This window comes from Lithobates pipiens, unplaced genomic scaffold (assembly GCF_037356315.1).
Source record: "Lithobates pipiens isolate NorthernLeopardFrog02 unplaced genomic scaffold, aLitPip1_a1.2 Scaffold_25, whole genome shotgun sequence".
NCBI lineage: Eukaryota > Metazoa > Chordata > Amphibia > Anura > Ranidae > Lithobates > Lithobates pipiens.
The window spans coordinates 147,226,142-147,247,191 of record NW_027507787.1 but is presented as its reverse complement, the minus strand read 5'-3'; the positions used below and the strand labels follow the sequence as shown (position 1 = coordinate 147,247,191).

The window sequence follows — 21,050 nt, the reverse complement described above, 5'->3', positions numbered from 1 at the left end:
TGTTTGTACTTTGTACAAAAGTCCTATGGTTTTCTGTACACACGATCAGACTTTGCTCCATCGGACTTTTGTTGCCAGAAAGTTTGTCCGTTCGCACAGCCAACAAAAGTCAGATGAAAACCAAAAAAGTTTGTCCGATGGAGCGTACACATGGTCGGATGTTGCTCCAAAACAGCTAATTTGCATGTTTGTTGTAAAAAAGTCTGATCGTGTGTATGGGCCTTAAGTGTAAAGCCTCATACACACGATAGGACTTTGTAAAAACTTTCCCTTGGATTTTTGTACAAAGGGCGTCGGCCCTGAACTTGTATTGCATACACACAGCAGGACTTTTTCAGCCAACTTTTACCAAATCATGTGGTTTTTCTGCTCTTTACCGCCACCTTTGGTCAACTTCTGTATTGTTGTTTGATCTTTTGCATTGGTTCTGAGCATGCGTGTTTGTACTTTGTACAAAAGTCCTATGGTTTTCTGTACACATGATCAGACTTTGCTCCATCTGACTTTTGTTGCCAGAAAGTTTGTCCGTTCGCACAGCCAACAAAAGTCTGATGAAAACCAAAAAAGTTTGTCCGATGGAGCGTACACACGGTCGGATGTTGCTCCAAAACAGCTAATTTGCATGTTTGTTGTCAAAAAGTCTGATCGTGTGTATGGGCCTTTATTATGAACATATTTAAATAATAGTAATAATAATGAATAAATGTATGAAATATATATTTTGTTATATAAGATCTATATATTTACTGTATTTTTTATTGTGTTCTTTAGACCACTTCAGACCGCTCTCCGCTGAAGACGGGTCACAGGAGTACAAAAGGAATTGCACTCGTGTGACCCATAGGAGAAGCCCAGCCAAACAAGCTCAGCCTGGACTTCTCCTTTAATTTTTGTTTTGTATAAAATACTTTTATTTTTGTGAATGCATTGATAAAAATTGAGTGACATAAATATAAATACACCTAAAAAATTTCCTCTACCTGATTGTACTTATTTGCTTTCTATGTTATATTTGGGATGTGGTGATATATATATATATATATATATATATATATATATATAGTATCTCACAAAAGTGAGTACACCCCTCACATCTCTGTAAATATTTTATTATATCTGTTTATGTGACAACACTGAAGAAATAACACATTGCTACAATGTAAAGTAGTGAGTGTACAACTTGTAGAACAGTGTAAATTTGCGGTCGCCTCAAAATAACTCAACACACAGCCATTAATGTCTAAACCGCTGGCAACAAAAGTGAGTACACCCCTAAGGTAAAATGTCCAAATTGAGCCCAAAGTGTCAATATTTTGTGTGGCCACCGTTATTTTCCAGCACTACCTTAACCCTCTTGGGCATGGAGTTCACCAGAGCTTCACAGGTTGCCACTGGAGTCCTCTTCCACTCCTCCAAGACGACATCACAGAGCTGGTGGATGCTAGAGACCTTGCGCTCCTCCACCTTCCATTTAAGAATGCCCCACAGATTCCCAGTAGGGGTTAGGTCTGGAGACATGCTTGGCCATTCCATCACCTTTACCTTCAGCTTCTTTAGCAAAGCAGTGGTCATCTTGGAGGTGTTTGGGGTCGTTATCATGTTGAAATACTGCCCTGCGCTCAGTCTCCTCTACTCTGCTTCAGTATGTCACAGTACATGTTGGCTGTATGTTGAATTATTTTGAGGGGAGAGCAGATTTACACTGTTATACAAGCTGTACACTCACTACTTTACATTGCAGCAAAGTGTCATCTCTTCAGTGTTGTCACATGAAAAGCTATAATAAAATATTTACAAAAATGTGAGGGGTATACTTACTTTTGTGAGATACGGTATAAATCTGCCTTAACCCTCTTGGGAATGGAGTTCACCAGAGCTTCACAGGTTGCCACTGGAGTCTTCTTCCACTCCTCCAAGACAACATCACAGAGCTGGTGGATGTTAGAGACCTTGCACTTCTCCACCTTCCGTTAAAGGATGCCCCACAGATACACTGTTATGCAAGCTGTACACTCACTACTTTACATTGTAGCAAAGTGTCATTTCTTCAGTGTTGTCATTGATAGAATAAAATATTTACAAAATGTGAGGGGTGTACTCACTTTTGTGAGATAATTAAAAAAATTAAATATATATATATATAATTTAAAATGTGTGTGTGTGCGCAGAAAGAAGGAGAGAGTGCTTACTGAATAGTTATAAATACTTTTTCTCTTATAAAGTTTAAACATATGTCAACCCTCCCTCCGTATGAAGCAGCCATCACAAAACATTGTGAAGAAATTGTATAAAAAACAGAGCAGACAGAATCAGGGGCAGTTGTGCATGGCAACCAATCGGCTTCTATCTTTAGCCTATTCAGATTTGACAATGAAACATAGAAGCTGATTGGTTGCTATGCCTTGCCTGACTGCTCTAGATTCTGTGTACTTCAGTATTGATAAACTACCCCCCCCCCCCCCCCCCCATGTTAACTGCCGCCTGCAGGCATGTGATTAACAACCATAGGTGAGAAGCAATGCCTTCTGTAGGAGGAGTTTTATCAGAGAGCACCAGACATCCTGTCCCTCCCACTTCACCCACTTTTCCCTATACGGCCGGTCCCCGGTTTACCAACATCCGACTTACAAACGACTCCTACTTACAAACAGAGGGAGACAACAGGAAGTGAGAGGAAATCTACCCCTAAGAAGGGAAATTCACTCCTGTAAGAGTAATCATAGGAAAAAGGTACCTCCACTGATGCTTTATCATCAATCTTTGTTTCCACAACAAACCAAAATGTTCAAAATCCAATTTTCATTGGGACAGAAAGTGAAGTGAAATCTTCTGATCAGGGGCACAGACAGCAAAACAAACATGATAGGGGTGTTAACCCTTCCCTATGCTATCCAAAAAACTTAAAAATATATATTTTTTGGCTGGCATTACACCTAAAAAAAATTCCCTTTTCTGACTTAAAAACAAATTTGACTGAAGAACAAACCTACAGAACCTACAGTGCCATGCAAAACTATTCACCCCCTTGGCATTTTTCATGTTTTGTTGCATCACAACCTGGAATTAACATGGATTGTTTGAAGATTTGTATCACTTCATTTACAGAACATGTCCACAACTTTGATGATTTTTTTTATTTATTTTTTATTGTGAAGCAAACAACAAATAGGACAAAATAACAGAAAAAGTCAATGTGCATAACTATTCACCCCCAATAATTTGTAGAGCCACCTTTTGTGGCTATCACAGCTCCAAGTCGCTTTGGATAAGTCTCTATGAGCTTGCTACATCTTACCTCTGGGATTTTTGCCCATTCCTCCTTGCAAAAATACTCCAGCTCCTTCAAGTTGGATGGTTTGCACTTGTAAATAGCAATCTTTAAGTCTGACCACAGATGTTCTATTGGATTGAGGTCTGGGCTTTGACTAGGCCCTTTTAACACATTTACATGTTTCCCCTTAAACCACTCAAGTGTTGCTTTAGCAGTGTGTTTGGGGTCATTGTCCTGCTGGAAGGTGAACCTCCGTCCTAGCCTCAAATCACACACAGAGTGGTATGGGTTTTGCTCAAGAATATCCCTGTATTTAGCACCATCCTCTGCAGCTCCTCCAGGGTTACCTTAGGTCTCTGTGCTGCCTCTCTGATTAATGCCCTCCTTGCCCAGTCCGTGAGTTTTTGTGTGCTTGGCAGGTTTGTTGTTGTTCCATGTTCTTTCTATTTGTTTATGATAGAGTTGATGGTGCTCCTAGGGATCATCAAAGATTTGGATATTTTTTTTATAACCTAACCCTGACTTTTACTTCTGAACCACATTGTCCTTCACTTGTTTGGAGAGTTCCTTGGTCTTCATGGTAGTGTTTGCTTAGGTGTTGCAGCCTCTCTGGACTTTCAAAAAGGTGTGTATATGTAATGACAGATCATGTGACACTTAGATTGCACACAGGTGGACATCATTTCACTAATGATGTGGCTTCTGAAGGTGATTAGTAGCACCAGAGCTTTTTATGGGATTCATAACAAAGCGGGTGAATAAATATACACATGCCAATTATCATTTTTTTATTTCTTAAAAATAGTTTTATGTATATATTTTTCTAATTTTACTTCACCAACTTAGACTATTGTGTTCTGAACCATCACATATATTTCAGATTAAAAATAAAACATTGAACTAAAGCCTGCAATGTAACACAATAGGTAAAAAGCCAAGGGGGGTGAATACTCAACGACAATTGGAAGGAATGAAACGGGTTGCACATTTTGTCAGCCTCATATATGTTCGCTTTTGGCATGAGGCAATTGTAAGTCGATGGGCTTCAAAGAATGATTTGGATATGCTACAGCTTTTGAGCACTTACCCAGATGCAGATGTAAAAAAATGCGCTCTCACAGTTGCTAAGAGACACCTTTGGTATCTGTCAGAAACAAAGTATGATTGGCTTTTTTTGGACGAACGTATTACTCAGGCTGTTAAGGAAAATATGACTAAAAATTTAAAAATCAAACCAGCAAAGAAAAAGGAAGTGAAACGATTACAGGGTATAAACATGGTTTTTGAAGAAAAAGACCTGAGACTAATAAAACAAAGACATTCTTTGAATTGTTTTGGATCCACAACGTGACAGAATACAAGGAATTGCATTGTTCAAAGTTGATTAATATAACACATGTTTTGCCTATCATATTACCTATTATTCTTAAGTGTATAATTTTAATAGTATTTTAAGTTTGTGATTTCTAGTTTTCCCAATAAAAGTAATTAACATTAAAAAATCGTATTTTTTGCCTACTTTTACAAAACGGATTAAAGTGTGAAACCTCTAAATATTATCCACTCTTCTTGAAATTTAGCATATATATCTTTCACATCACTCAGACTCAGGGCATAAGCAAAGACTGGAAAAATTGTACAGTTTATTTTTTTCCATTAGAAAATGAAACAGCCTAATAAATAGTAGTCAGGTTGAACCACCAGCAGTGTGGACTCTTTGACTATTGGTGTGGTGCCCACACTGCTTGCTGACATAGTTTGATGTTGGATTTTGGCCCTTCTGTTGTCCACCTGACTGACATTTTTTTATTTTCTTATCATTGACAGGTCCAGATTGTTCACTGAATGTTCCCTCAACTGACTCTTACTGGATTCTGCCCAATGTAAAACCCTTCAGCCCTTCAGTGGGCCGGGCGTCGCACAAGGCGGTCATGCACGGAAAGTTTATGTGGGTGATGGGCGGCTACTCGTTCAACTACAGCGCCTTCCAGATGGTACTGAAGTAAGTGATTGTCAGGCCACGTGATAGATGCACACCGTAGGGATTAGGAGGACCCTATGGCTGACTGCTGCGGACGGGGGTCAAGGTGATAGGAAGGCAGGGCCGCCAGAACACCAAGATGGATCCCACCGGGGTTAGAGCGTAAGATTCCCTGGGGCGCAGAGTCTAAGAGCCAGCAGGTGTTCACCAGAGCCTCGAGTGGTGAGGATGGACTTGGCTGCAACTGGCTCCAGGTCGCGACCCCCAGGGTCCCCCAGCTCACACCCACAGTAGGCAACAGGAGGATAGGGATGGTGAGGGACAAAGCCAAGGTCGGGGCCACAAGCAGACAGGAAAAGTCGGAGACACGCCAAAAGGTCAGGATCACAGGCAAACAGGGATAGTCAAGGACACACCAAAGTCGGTAACGGAAAACAATAGAAGAGCACACGGCAGGTAACAGGAAGCTAACACACAAACGTTGATCAGCAGGGTTGGCTAGCAGTGCACAGGTTAATATAGAATTCTCTGATAGGAGCTAGGGTGGAGCCATGCCAGAGGATGGATTATAAAAACAGTCAGGTGAGGGTCGGCTGGTCTTTAGAAATGAACATATGGAGACAGGTAAGCAGACGAACTCTATTGCATAACCATGACAGTGATGCTGCTACAAAGAGAGGAGTCTGCTGGCCTAAAATGCCCCTAACTTGGCATACAACATGTCCAGAATAGAAGAGGGATGATTATCATGAAAAGCCAAAGAGAAAGGACGGGCTAACAGTTAAAGAAAAATTAGATTTTTGAAAGACTCGAAGGAGGGAGAAATTCCTCTTTTTACTCCGTTTGCCTGCATTTGTTCATTGAACCTAGCTTCTAGCTGTATACAAGTTCTGGTGTGCTTTGGAGCCTCTTACAATTCTCTGTAGGGGTGGGGATTGTCCTAGTTCCCCGTGTCAAAATTTGCATGATGCGCACACACAGTTTTTTTTTTCCAACTCCCGGGGAGCTCAGGATTGGCCTTACGGTTTGGTATCTCCTATATCCGGGATCTCCAAACTACGGCCCTCCAGCTGTTGTGGAACTGCACATCCCATGAGGCATTGTACAACTCTGACATTCACAGACATGATTAGGCATGATGGGAATTGTAGTTCCTAAACAACTGGAGACCCATAGTTTGGAGACCCCTGTGCTATAAGGTCCATAGCTTAGTGATTTTTCTATGATGGTGACAGGTTCCCTTTAAAGTATGTTACATAGTTACTAAGGTTGAATAAAGACACCAGTCAATCCAGTTCGACCTGAGTGAGTGTGGATGCGTGTCTACCATTGTCCCTATCCCTGTACATTGTGCCTCATTAAGATGCTCACCTATTATAATATTATTTATTTAAGGTACCCATATAGTGCTGTCATTTTACGCAGTGCTCCACACATACATCATACCCTACCCTCAAGGAGCCCACAATCCAAGGTCCCCAACTCACATTCATATACTAGGGCCAATTTTGGACAGAAGCCAATTAACCTACCAGCGTGTCTTTGGAGTGTGGGAGGAAACCAGAGTAAACCCACACAGGGAGAACATGCAAACTCCAGGCAGGTAGTGTCCTGGCTGGGAATTGAACCAGTGACCCTTTTTATTGCTAGGCATTAGTACTACCCACTACACTTTGCTGCCCAAATGAAATGTTTATCTTATAACTTGCAGCTTCTAGGAACCTTTCAGAGTAATGCCCTGTACACGCGGTCGGACTTTCCAACGGAAAATGTGCGATCAGAGTGTTGTTGGAAATTCCGTTCGTGTGTGGGCTCCATCTGGCTTTTTCTGTCGGAATTTCCAACACACAAAGTTTGAGATCTGGATCTAAAATTTTCCGACAACAAAATCCGATCGTTTAAATTCCAATCGTGTGTAGACAATTCTGATGCACAAAGTGCCACGCATGCTCAGAATAAATTACGAGACGAAAGCTATTGGCTACTGGTCTCTTTATAGTCCCGTCGTACGTGTTGTATGTCAACTTTGTGCGACCGTGTGTATGCAAGACAAGTTTGGTCCAAAATCTGTTGTAAAAAATCCAACGGATTTTGTCGTCGGAATGTCCGACCGGGTGTACAGGGCATTATGCATTAGTGCATGGTAACTTCCATATGTTGGTCTTCATATTGGGTGTAGCTATAGACATCTAAATAGACTTTTTGTTTATGATCACTGCATATTGATAAATCTCTCTTAGTGTAGAAACTAGAAAGTACATAAAATGCGGAAACAGTCATGTAAACCCGCCGGTCCTTCCGCAACAACACTTACTATTTCCCCCTACTGCCATGGGTTTGGGACTCGTCTCTACTTCAGACTCTGATGCAGAAATTACCTACATGAATGTAGTATATGTAAACCCTCTCCTTGGAAAACAACCCATTCAATTTAAAATAGAAATGAAAGGTATTCAAATATTTTGTCTGTGCATGTATATACTGTATATAAAAAACTGTGTATGTAATATATATCATTATAAATAACTTTTTCCCCCTTTTTTTATAAGGGAGCACATTTCCTCTGTTCTCACCTGCATAAGGAGCTCAGAGAGCTGGGGGAAGAGAACTAGCAGGACACTGGTCTTCCCAGTGAATGGCTGTGCAGGAAGGGGGGGGTGTCGGCACAAGTCTGATCATTGGAGGAGAGCCAGATTGAATGACCGCAACATACAGGGATATACAATGTAATACTGACATATAATCACACACATAGGTTAGACTTGATGGACTTGTGTCTTTTTTCAACCTCACCTACTAAGTAACTATGTAACTAAGGTTGAGTTCTTAGCATGGCTAGAAAACTGAACACGCTCTTCTTTCATGCCTAGTGTGGTCAGTTTTTAATAAAAAGGGAAGTGGGGGAGAAGAGGGAATGGCATGAACACCAAGAATTTTAGACAAAGGAAGCAATGCAAAGAAAACAGGATACTTTTTCATAAAAAAACTTACAGCAGGCACATATGAGGAATATGAAGTGTTGGGTTTACATATTCTGTAACGTTCACTCTTTGACCTGTATAACCTGAGGTTGATTTCATGTGGTGAGTGTGCCTCTCTGAAGATGGTGGTGTGTGAACACAGTGGGAGCACATCCTTAAAGCCTAACTTCTAACTCCAGGTATTTTAAAACTTCTACCTTTGTATAGCCCTCTCCTCCCTGAATGCACTGCAAGACATAAATGCTTTTTATGTCTAGGGGTGCATGAATAAGGAGTAAATTCTTACCTTGTTCCCCGTTCCAGCAGTATCCCTCCAGCGATGCGACCAGCGATTACCTGAGCCCCATCGCAATCCAGCACTGTACACAAGAGCCTCGGAGACTCTCCTTCCTTATTGGCTGAGACAGCAGCGGGAGCCATTGAACACGATCGTGTGCACATTCCCACTGCTACCAATGACGCGACCCGTACTCTATCATGGCTCGGTGGGCCATAATTTTGTATGATTATGCTATGGTTCCCATGTGCGCAGATCTGCTTGCTTGGAGCATTAATGCAGTCGCCATGAGGTGGTCAGTCTCCTGGTGAGGCATACACGAACATCCCTAAAAGAACAAACAGATCTGCCCTGTCCGCGGGAAGGTTTCCGCAGCCAATGGTCTTCCACCAAGGTCTGTCTGTGCGAATACACTCGCATAGCAAAACCGACACTGGGGGACATCTGACAACATACATTAATAAATAAATTTACACAACAAAACAAATCAAACAGAGAGATTCTTTCATTTAGTCATTTTTGCAGTGTCTGGTTGCTGATCCAGGTAACTTGTCCTTCAAGTTTTGTCAACTGTACATGAAATAGATGCTGTTTTTTTGTCTCCAAACATTTACTTATATACAAATGTCTCTTAAAGTGATTGTAAAGGCTATTTAAAAAAAAAAAAAAAAATAACAAACATATTATACTTACCTCCTCTGTGCAGTTGTTTTTCCATAGACCAGCCTAGATCCTCCTCTTCTCAGGTCCCTCTTCGCTGCCCCTAGCCCCTCCCTCTTTTGAGTGCCCCTCAGCCAGCAGCTTGCTACAGGGGGCACCCAAGCCGAGTCAGAGCTCTGTGTATCCATTCAGACACGAAGCCCCACTCTGGCTCCACCCTCTCATCTGATTGGATGACTGACTTTGATTGACAACCGTGGGAGCCAGTGGCGCCGCTGCTCTGTCTCAGCCAATCAGGAGGAGTGTCCTGGATGGCTGAAGGGATCGGGGACATTGCTGGATAGGTAATTAAGGGGGGGGGGGACTGCTACACGCAGAACTTTTTTTATCTTAATGCATAGAATGCATTAAGATAAAAAACCTTCTGCCTTTACAGCTCATTTAGCAATCCACAAGTCACCTGGCTTTAATTTATGAGATCCTTCCAAGTTGTTAGGATCTGGAATTGATGAGAAAACACATAAATAAGTTTGTCAAAAACCTTAAAAGTTCAGCAACATTCTCTGTGAGACTTCAGGCCCTGGCACTTTTCCACACTCATTTACTAAGTTAGCCATAACTGCTTGTGACTGATGACACCGTCCATTTGTCAAGCTGGAGGGAAAATAGTTTCTGGCAGACATAAAAGATCACCTTTTTCCAAAATCCTGTTTCATAAGAAGTTGCCCTCTGTGGACCACTTGTTCTTCTCCTTCTGGGATCCTTAAAGTTTAAATATTAATCCCAGCTCACTGGGCCAGAACTAGGGTGGAATCTGAGTTGCACAGACCCAGCAATTGTCCGGGGCTGTAATGCAGCATCCTTAGTCGTCTGGTCTGCTTCCATGTGTGAGTTTTAATGTTAGTATGGCTACCTCAAGAACCAGCAAGAACCTGGAAAGCTGAAGACAGCCAATCAATTAACTTAGCATGCTTGATTGGTTTACCTGCCGAAGTAAAAACAAACTTCTGGCCCTTCAAATGGAATCAAAGGCTCTCTAAATCTCTACTATCTATATGCAGTAAATATACTCTTTCTGTTGTTCATGGACTTTGCTAAAGCATAAAGCTCTGCTTCTTGAGCTGGGGACAAAGGATCCAATTGCTCTGAATACAGAGCATCCTTCTGGGTGATAACCTGCAAATTCAGTATGGGTATTTCCATCCTCCGTATAAAACTGGGATCACATCTCAAAAAAATCAGATATCTGATATCTGGGTCTTTAGAGAGTGTCCTGCATTGGGTTCTGTACTATGGAACCGTTCTAATAGGAGCGACACAAGTTGTTCCGACTTAGAAAAAGGTTCATGTACTACTTTTGGGGCGACTTCAGGCGACTTGCATTGACTTCTATAAAGAAGTCATTTTGCAAGCCGCCGCTGAAGTCGAATGCAGGTCGCCTGAGGCAGTCGCGATGCAAGTCGTGCTGCCTCAGTGTGTGAACCGACTCTAAGGACTTTCATTTGACAAATCTTTAGTTTAGCTGTTTGCAATATTTGCGGCACAAAATATGGGACCATTAAAAGCTAAATAATTGGCCAAAATAATGTCTGTAACTTTGTTCAGTAGCACCTTGCTACTACTACTCTGATATATCAGGATGAACCCTTCATTACTGGGTCCAGCTTGCATAAATATATCTCAATGGCTTGTTTTTTCCTATCATGCTCTTTGTGTAAGATTCCGGTTTCTTGTTTCAAAAGGCAACCTTTTCTTGGCAATATTATAATGCCTCTTTGCTTGCTCTGCTGTTAGTTTTAGCAAGATAACACAAGTCCTTAGTTTCCATCTGACACTATTTTCCTGATCTCAACATAATAAATGATAACAATACTATGCAGTCATGCAGAGATATCCCTAAATTAAAAATTTTCTTCAGCTTACCACTGCACTTATAAGGAAAAGGAACACAGATTTCACAATCCACACATTCTGCTTTGGATTTCAAAAATAAAAATAAATAAAAACAAAAAGTACCAACAATCTTTATATGACAGAATAGAAAAATCATCAGCCAGATCAAAAACTATAAAACAGCTCTCTGCAGTTGGCATGATCTATCCCTTTTCTATTTTAACCACTTCAGGCCGGAAGATTTTTCTGCTCAGTGACTAGGCCATTTTTTGCAATGCAGCACTGCGTCACTTAAATGCCGCGTACACACGAGCGGACTGTATGGCGTACTTAGTCCGTCATACAATCCGACGGACAGTCCATCATACTTTCCACTGAATGGACTTGACCACACACGGATACCCAAACAGTCCAACGAAAGCTTGCGCGATGACGTGTACAGCACGTACGACGGGACTAGAAATAGGAAGTCCAATACACAGCAAAGCACCCTTCCGCTGTGTAAATCCTTTCTGGGCATGCGCCATTCTTAGTCCGTCGAACTAGCATACTGACGAGCGGATTGTCCGCTGAAACCAAAGTACGACGGACAGAATTTCGAAAAATCCGAAATTCTTAGTACGCCGGACTGCATGCTGAAAAAGTCCGCTGAAGCCCACACACGAGCGGACTGTCCGCTGAAATGTGTTTAGACGGACTAAGTACGCCATAGTGTACGCGGCATAACTGACAATTGCGTAGTCGTGGGAGGGGGCAAGGGATGGGGGGGGTCACATCTGCACAGAGCTAACAGGACCCACAAAAGAACTAAGAGTCCCAGCACAACCATTCACACATATACACGATTATCACTTTAAAACTGTTTACATTTTTCCCAATGTACACAACACATGCATATTGTTCTTTTCACTTTCTTTTAACTCTCTTCAAAATTTCCTTGATTAAGTTAAGTTTTACCTCCCTAAATTCTATGTTCCTTATTTTGTTCTCTGATATCCCTTGCATCCCATGTACTGTAATCCCATACTTGACTTACTCTAGCTCCTATGATCAAACGGGCAGCCGTAATGCTAATCTCATCTTCCCTTTCTGACTACATATAAAGTATTCTATTTTGGTCCAGGGCCAAAAATCATGTTATTCCTATACAGTTTGACTCTCATTTCATATAATTTACTAGTTGTGGTGCCTGACCCTAAATGAATCCCACAACTGCAAAATGTCCCTTTATGTCTATTGTTAATTTGTCTGTCACCCTGGATCCACCCTGCTCACATAGATAGCTGTTTCTCTAGCTGTTTATTCTGCATGATTCTTAGTCCCTGTGGATTTGGTAACCCAGTTACCCATAGTGGATCCCTGTCTACTTTAACCATTTATCTAGGGACTCAGTATAGCCGGAACCGCATCTTCGGTTCATATATTTTCTAGCGCTCCTCTTGCACTGGGCATTATTTGAGGGTCTCTTGCCCTTCACTCCTTTACCTCATTTATAGCCCATAATGACAGGCCAGTCTTTTTCTCTGCTCTACTTGTGCCTATACCCTCTTGCCTCTAAACTATTATTGCTGCAGAAGTGTGCTTCATATAACCTGTTAAAAGCGCTATTCTTCCCTTTCTTATCTATAACACTCCAGTAGATAGTGACGACATAACATATAACCACCAATCAATACAGTTTAATACAGTTCGATTAATGGGAGCAAAATAGGTAACCATTGTCCCAAAAATGCCTTACGGATCAAGGAAGTCTGATAACTCAAATGTAAGTAAAGGGCTTACCTCAGCTGGCTGATTATTAGAAATACACGATCGTCTCAAGCTCCTCGTTTCCGATTCTCAGGGTCACCTGTAAATTCCCTCCTAGGCAAAGCTCGCCAATTGTTCTGGATATTTTATAGATAGGCAACTCCTATCCTCATATTGATTAGTGGTTCCAAATTAATAACTACTGCAGTAGAGGACAGACACAGATACTCAGCATCTTTCCAAAATATCTGTTTTGTTTTATTTGATGCAATTGATGTTTTTTTTTTACACATGATTACGTAGGTATAAAATAATATTACAACTGTACTTGTATTGTAACAAGGTAAGCTAATTCTAATCAGGATTCAAAATAATCCAAACATGTAATGATAACGTTATTAGTGCTGTGTGCACATTGAGTGCAGTTTGCAATACATACAAAAATATACAGAACTTTACACATTTGCTTTACATTGCTGAGCCAGAATCCTCCTGTGTTCAAGAACAGCAGTGCAGCTACTCCGCCTGCGACACCTCCGGAGAGCTTTTCCCTTACTTCCTGTCCTAGTAATACAGGTAGCAAGAGAAGCATGTTATCTCAGCTTGCAGAGCTTGGTTTCATATACAACCTCATGCTACATAACTAGGCTCAATTTTATGCTTAATAAACAAAATTATTAATGTATCTTAAATAGAAAATTATCTTGAGATAAAATTTTACTCCAAAAGCATTTTATTAAAATAAATTTGATAAAAATCTAAAAAATTTATTTAAATCAAAAAAATCTGATTTATATATTTTTTTTAAATCATTGATTTATATCCACCCTGTAATGTGGAAACTTGTGTGTGTACACTGTATATCTAGCTTATCCTTCCCTCATACATTATGAGTCGCCAACCTGAACCTGCATTCAGCCGGTGAAGTGCCACAATGCTTAGTGCACCTGCCTCACTGTGTAGTAAATGATCCAGGATGACACACAGAGACCATTAAAAGTAAGCCAACAATGACCTGCTCCCAGCTTTATGTGCTAAAAAAAACTTTGTAATTGTTTAGTATTTTACTCAGTGTTATTTGATAGTGATTGCTGTTTTTATTTTTCATTGGCAATTGCTTCTCAATATTAATTGCTTGCTCAGTGATGACTGTGGCTCAGTGAATTGAATTTGTTTTTGACCTGGATCTCACCATCCTGTTCTGCTCTTCCTGCAGCTACAATGTGGAGAGCAGTATTTGGAATGTAGTGCCGGTCCTGCGGGGGCCCCTTCAGCGATATGGACACTCTCTGGCCCTATATCAGGTGAGCATATAGTACATGCTATACATCTCTTCTGTCCATCTGTCTCTGCATTACAGTTGTTGCTTGTCTGCCTGTGTATATCAACACAAACATTTTCACTTCCTAATGGAGACATTGTCTTATTGTAAGTGCTGTTCACACTAGTGCAGTATCTCCTGCTTCTGCCACTGAGCTGCAATTTGTGATAATAGATATAGCATGACGGATGGATGTGCAGATTGCTGAGGCCCAAGCTACCTATAACAGTAACAATTGACCTCTTCACTCCCCTCCCAAATTAACCAGAAGACACAGTAATTTTTTGGAGTCGAATAGCCATAGCAGCCTTTGTTTTATTCTTTCAAAGAATTGAAATACAAACATTCCATAAACAGGGAATGCATAACTACATTCAATACATAACTCATTAACAAAAAACCTCAGCCTAATCTTACTCGGTCTAAAGAACTTTGAAGGCCTATTTTCTTTTTACCAACCGGTTGTATCTGTCACCCATGAAAGGCCCCCAGCCGCAAACTTACATTAACTCGGGGACAAGTACCACTTACTTACTACCAGATACAACCAACTTAAAAACCCCTGATGTTACCATTGTATTATTATTGAAGGGAAGGAACACCCATACCTCCAGATGGGCCCGACCCCCCTAATTCTCCAGTATTTTTTCCAGCACCGCCTTCAAAGACCCAATAGACCGCTCGCCACAGCTCATGAGTGTAACACCTTGCGGTTGTGTAGCCCTTAAACCCGAAAAGCCCGCTGGATCCCATCCTGCAAACCCCGCTGCCACAAGTCAATGCCCACGGCATTCAAATGAACACCTTCCCTCCTCAGGAAATGCCAGGTCTCCTCCTCTAGATCCCGATGACGAATTGCCAGGCCCCCATTGCGCACAAAAAAATGTGCCACCTCCATGTTGACCTTTATTCTAGCTCTGTTGATCTTTTCAACAGAACAAGCTAAACGCCAAATGGACCGAGCCACCATGTCGGACCACACAAAGATGGTATCCGGGAAATAGGACCGAAGTCTCAAAAAATGTAATGTCCCTGGCTAGGTCGCAAGGTCATTACACATGCAACACCACGTCAGGGGGCCTATCCAATCGGACGTAACGGTGCATTTCGGGCAAGACCCTGGGCCATAGCATGCCGGGGACACCAAGCCACCTAACTCTAACCTCTCCCCTAGCCCAACCCAGCTGCCTACCCTCTCGCCAAACTTCAGCAATCCTGGCCCCCCACTAGACATAGGAGTGACCTAGGATCCACACCAGACACGCCTCTGCATCTGAAAGAAAAGAACAAGGGAAGAGAAAACATAACACTCCAAAAGACCCAAAAACCCCAGAAACAAACCACAAGCATAGAAGAAACCAGTCATACATGGAGGAAGAACAGCAGGAAACCCACAGAAAGACAATAAAAAAAAACCTGTACAACACTACCTTACAATAAATCGGGACGCACATAGGACCTGAACCAAAACGATTCCCGCCTCCCAATATGCTGAACCACTTGGTCACCCAGGCCCCACCTGACCACTTCCGTATCCACCCCTGTCCGGAAAGGATGAGAAGAATAGTTGTCCCCTCTCAATCTGGCAGAAGATAGATCTAAACTGAAAGATCGGGCCGAAGGCTGGAAAAAAAATCCCACTGCCTGAACTGGGCACACTGGGGAAGAGGGGACTCGAAAGGCCCCAAAAAAAGGGCAGCACAAAGACTGCTGGGAATAAAGCTATCTCATACTCTGACGTACAAACCCCAGCCAATTGACCCACCACTGCATTTAGGACTGAAAAGGAAAGAGTCAGCTATAGAGTGACCCTTCCGGTAACCTCGCATAGCCTGCCAAACCATAAAGACCTTAGTCACATCCCATTGACCAGCCAACTTTAAACATGAAAGCCAGCGCAGACAAAAACAAGCTCTGGACTGCCGCACTCTTCAGAAGACCACTTTCTTTTATTGGAAAATCACATCACAGCTCAACAAACACAGCGAACAAGGACAAATTGCTGATGTTTCGCACTAGCTGTAGTGCTTATTCATAGCCATGAATGGGCTATGAATAAGCACTACAGCTAGTGCGAAACGTCAGCAATTTTTCCTTGTTCGCTGTGTTTATTGAGTTGTGATGTGATTTTCCAATAAAAGAAAGTGGTCTTCTGAAGAGTGCGGCAGTCCAGAACTTGTTTTTCGTCTGTTGCAAGTGGTAATAGCCAGCACCTGTGGCTTCCCATCTGAAGAGACAGTTTACAGCCTGCATGTGTGCTCCTGGAGCCGTGAGATCCCTTCTCCTTTATATTACAATGAAAGCCAACACCTTCCCCCATCAGGTCCCGTCATTCCCTTTTTTTTTTTAAAGATATTTTTATTAGTTTTATGACAAATAGACGAAAAAAAAAACAAAAAAAACAATATGCTATAAAAAAACAAGAACAAAACTTGGGCAATCATATGTATACAGCATCAAATACTAGGCTTGTGCATTTGGGAGACTTATGATAATACATTGTTTGAGCATCATACATTCGTATGTAGAATACAATCAAGTCAGTTACTTAGCACCAGTAAAATTCTATATATAGTTTATAGAGTGGCATGACCTACAGGCAATCTGCAATCTATTTTTATTGTGAGGGGAGGGTCAGGGGGCTAGCCAGCCACCTGTCCCATATTTTGTGGAATGTTTTGCTTTGTTTCTGAAGTTCAAAGGTAAGTTTGTACACTGGGATAGCATCGTTGATTAGCTTCAACCATAAGGTTTTTAAAGAGGTCTGTGTTTCCTTCCATGACAACAATATAACTTTTATAACATAAAAGTAGAGAATGCGGAGTAGCCTTTTGGCAGGCGTCGATATTTGCAGGTCACCAAAGATGCCCAGCAGACAATTCTTGGGGTAATTATTGTTAGGGAATCCTGTGGAGATAAAGGAGCCCACCTCTGCCCAGAGGGCCTGAACCATTGGGCATGCCCAAAAACAGTTTAGGAAGTCAGCTTCATGGCCGCAGCCACGGAAACATTCAGCCGCGGGTGACAAACCCATCTTTTTCAACCTGGTTGGGGTGAGGTGAGATTGATGGAAAATTCTTACCTGTATAATGCGGTCTCTTGATGAAATAGCTGATGTTTTGTACGTGTCACTAAACTCCGTCCAGTCCTCCTCTGCAAGGGAGATGTCCATAGAGATCAATTTTTCCTGGGCCCTAATAAATCTACGGTTAAAGTCAGTCATTAGGGCAGCGTAATAAGTAGATATAAGTTTAGTAGGGCCAGGTTGTCTTAGCAGTTTCTCTAGTGGTGGTAGGTTAGTTGGGTCATCTAAAGGAGCCAAACTGTGCTCTGATAGCATGTTTAAGCTTATAGTAGTAAAACAGGTATGAGTGCGGCAAGTCAAAGTCAAGGATTTAAAGCCTTGTGCAGTGTATAGGTGACAAAGGTATTTGATCCCTTTGGAGTACCAACGTTTAGGGTCAGGTAAAGAGTAAAGTTCCTGCTAGGTGGGATTGAACCATAGAGGGTTATTTGGGGATACCGACCATGTGTGCCGTGTTATTTTGGTGGTGATATATTTGAACAATGAAAGAGATGTGGCCAGCATAGAGGTGTCGGGGTGGTGCGGGACTTTGCCCCTATAAACAATATTGTGAAGGGTTTCCATGGAGGATGCAATGGCCCCCTCAGTGGTAGTACGTGCATTTGCTGCTATCGAGTGTAGCCAGTCGTGGATATGCACCAGTTGAGATGCTAGGTAATATAGAAAGAAGTTTGGCAATGCCAATCCTGCCAGGTGTGTCGGTAACCTTAGTGTCTCAAGCGCCACTCTGGGGGATCTGCCATTCCACAGGAACGTTGTACAGATTGTATCTATACGTTTGAAGATAGATTTAGGTATTTTGCATGGGAAGTTGGCCAGGATGTATAGCAGTCTTGGTAGATAGATCATTTTCAGGGTATTTGCCCTCCCCATGATATCCAGGGGCATGTCCATCCACTGTTTAGTTTGCTTCTTTAAGCGAGTTAGTAGTGGGTCTAAGTTATTGACAATGTAAGTGGACAGAGGTGTCTGCACCAGAACCCCTAGATAGGAGGACACCACCTGCAAATTAGAGTCTGGATGAATATGAGAAGTTGCGTCTGGGTCCAAGGGGAAAAGACTGGATTTGTCCCAATTCACCCTGAATCCGGAGTAGTCTCCAAATGTATTGATCTCGGACAATGTTTGGAGTGACACATCGGTGTCCGCCAGGTACACCAAGGTGTCATATGCATAGAGCGAGATTCGGTACTCAATGGTGGCAATGGGGAGACCTTTTGTTGATATAGAGGAGCGGATACGTACCGCTAGCGGCTCCATGACCAGGGTAAAGAGGAGGGGGGACAGTGGATATCCCTGTTTTGTGCCCCTATTGATTGAGAAGGACTCAGTGACTGTAGAGTTAACCCGAATATGGGCCCTCGGGGAAGCAATAAGTAGTTTAATTCACACGCTATTCTGGGGCCAAAGCCATGCATTTTCAATACCTGAAAGATACGGCCATTCCACACTGTCAAACGCTTTACATATATCTAGGGATAATATGGCCCTTGTAGGAGGACAGTCGTGTGGGTATTGCAGATTATGGCATAGTCTGCAGATGTTCATTCTGGTGGACCTTCCGGTTATAAATCCCCCCTGGTCACTGTGTACCAGGGTCATCACTACAGTGTTTAAATGATTTCCCAACACTTTGGCCAGGATCTTACCATCCACATTTATGAGTGATATCGGGCGGTATGATTCACATTTAAGTGGATCCTTGTGGAGTTTTAGCAAAAGTAGTAAAAGTATAATCAAGGCTTCGCGCATAGTGGGGGGGGGGGCCCTATATCTAAAGCCTTGTTGTATGTGTGTAAAAGAAATGGGGATAGTATGTCTTTAAATTGTGTGTACCAATTGGTTGGATAGCCATCCAAATCGGGAGTTTTATGAGCAGGCATTTGTGAGATAGCTATTGTGATTTCTTCAACTGAGATAGTTGTCTCCTTCTCATCTTTCTGTTCAGTCGTGAGGGAGGGGAGAGGTATGTCGGCTAAGTATTCAGTTAGTTGGGCTTCGTCGTAGTCAGCTCTGGAGGTATATAGGTCTTTGTAGAAATTTAAAAAGGTTTCCATGATGTCCCCAGGGGTGTCGCTGATTTGGCCCTGTGTGGTAAGTATACGCAGAATGGATATGGGGGGTGATCAGTCTGTTCAGGTATGCCAAGAGATGTCCAGCTTTGTTACTGTGCTCAAATTATTTTTTGAGTAGAATGTAACGTGCGTTTCTGCTTAAGGTCTAACAGACGGAGTTCATACTCCATGCGTCTCTGTAGCCACTCGTCTCTTGTGTCGGGGGATGGGTTAGAGGCATAAGCAGATTCTGCTTGTACCATGGCAGTTTCCAGATCCCCTATAAGTTGCCTATTGTTTTTCCGTAGGACTCCCGTGATGGACATAAAGGTGCCCCTCAATGTGGACTTAAATGCTTCACATTCTGTGGAGGGGTCTATTGTTCCCAAGTTGTCCTTCCAAATGCCCGTAATACCCTTTCTGCACTCTCCCTGCACCACCTCATCCTCTAACCAGTAAGAGTTCAGACGCTAGATAGCAGGGCCCGAATCTGGGAGGAGAGCGAGGTCCACAGAGAGAGGAGCGTGGTCTCTGGGTAGGTACGAGACTGCAGTGACAACGGGAATGGTATCCGCCGTAGTAAATGCCATGTCAATCCGAGACATGGTGTGGAAGGAATCTGAGTGGCAAGAGTACTGGCTCACGTCCGCATGCTTCTAGCGCCATATCTCTGTAAGATCATATACGTGCATCCAATTCAGAAGGAAGGGAAAAGCTCTAAAATCACCTCCCAAGTGGTCCATGGCTGGGTCTAATAGGGCATTAAAGTCTTAAGTGACAATTTAGAATATAGACATTCACAAGAGTAAACGTCACAGAGGAAATTTGTAAGGTTAGTATAATAAATCTCCCCTCTGGGTCTGTGGTTACTTGTAAGGTTTCAGTGGGAAGGTATTTAGCTAGTAGAATAGATACCCCCCTGGAATAGTTTGTGTGGGTAGGGTGATAAGATTTTGCCAGCCATGGACGCCCATGGTTTCTCACTTTAGTGCCGGTGAGGTGAGTTTCTTGGAGACATATAATGGTATACTGAAATGGTATTACCATTATATTTTAAGGGGCCCTTCTCCCTGGCGAGACGAAGGTTGGCAACCTTGTCTTGGAAGTTGAGGAGCCGGGCAATAATGGAGCTGGGGGGTACTCCAGAGGTTGGGAGGGTGGGATGTCCCCCCTCAATCACATCGGAAAAGTATGGTGCGTCAGACCCAAAAATTTCCCTTAGCCAGTTATAGAGGAACTTTTCAGGGCGAGGACCCTGTTCACGTTCAGGGAAGCCCAGGAATCCCAGGTTGTTCTTCGGGAACGATTTTTCAGGTCATCAACTTTGGAGCGAAAGGCCGCCATTTCCCTTGTATAATCCCTCACTGTGGCAGATAGGGGATGGACAACATCCTCAAGGGAGCTGATGTGTTCCTCTGCTTCCCCTGCCCTATCCCTTAAGTTTTGTATGTCGTGCTTCAGGAGAGAAAAGTCCATGCATACTGACGCTATCTGAGCAGTGAGGGAGGCTTTACAGTCCTGAATAGCAAGCATAATGGAGGCTAGGGTAGGTTCAGTGGAGGGGGAGCCTGGGCTGGAGCTATCTTCACTGTCCATCTGGAGGCTCTGGGACTGCAGTGGGTCAGGCTGTGTGTCTCTAGTAGCCAGGGCAAAGTCAGTCACCATTGCAGCCTGTTGTTTGTGGAGAGCATAGGCCGACGGCTGCAGCAGCATGTCATACTGCTCTGCCTGTGTCCTGGCTCCATCTTACCTTCGGTGCCTGGCCGCCTGTCCAGCCG

The 21,050-nt window shown here is 42.7% G+C and overlaps 1 protein-coding gene across 1 annotated transcript in view; it reads left to right on the top strand.

The window, feature by feature from the left end:
- The window catches only part of ATRNL1 (attractin like 1), a 1,004,401-nt gene that overhangs the window by 200,398 nt on the left and 782,953 nt on the right, over window positions 1-21,050 (top strand). Inside the window, exons 6-7 of the mRNA XM_077454933.1 lie at window positions 5,099-5,273; window positions 14,029-14,116. Coding sequence (XP_077311059.1) covers window positions 5,099-5,273; window positions 14,029-14,116 — 263 coding nt within the window. The remainder of the gene's footprint in view (window positions 1-5,098; window positions 5,274-14,028; window positions 14,117-21,050) is intronic.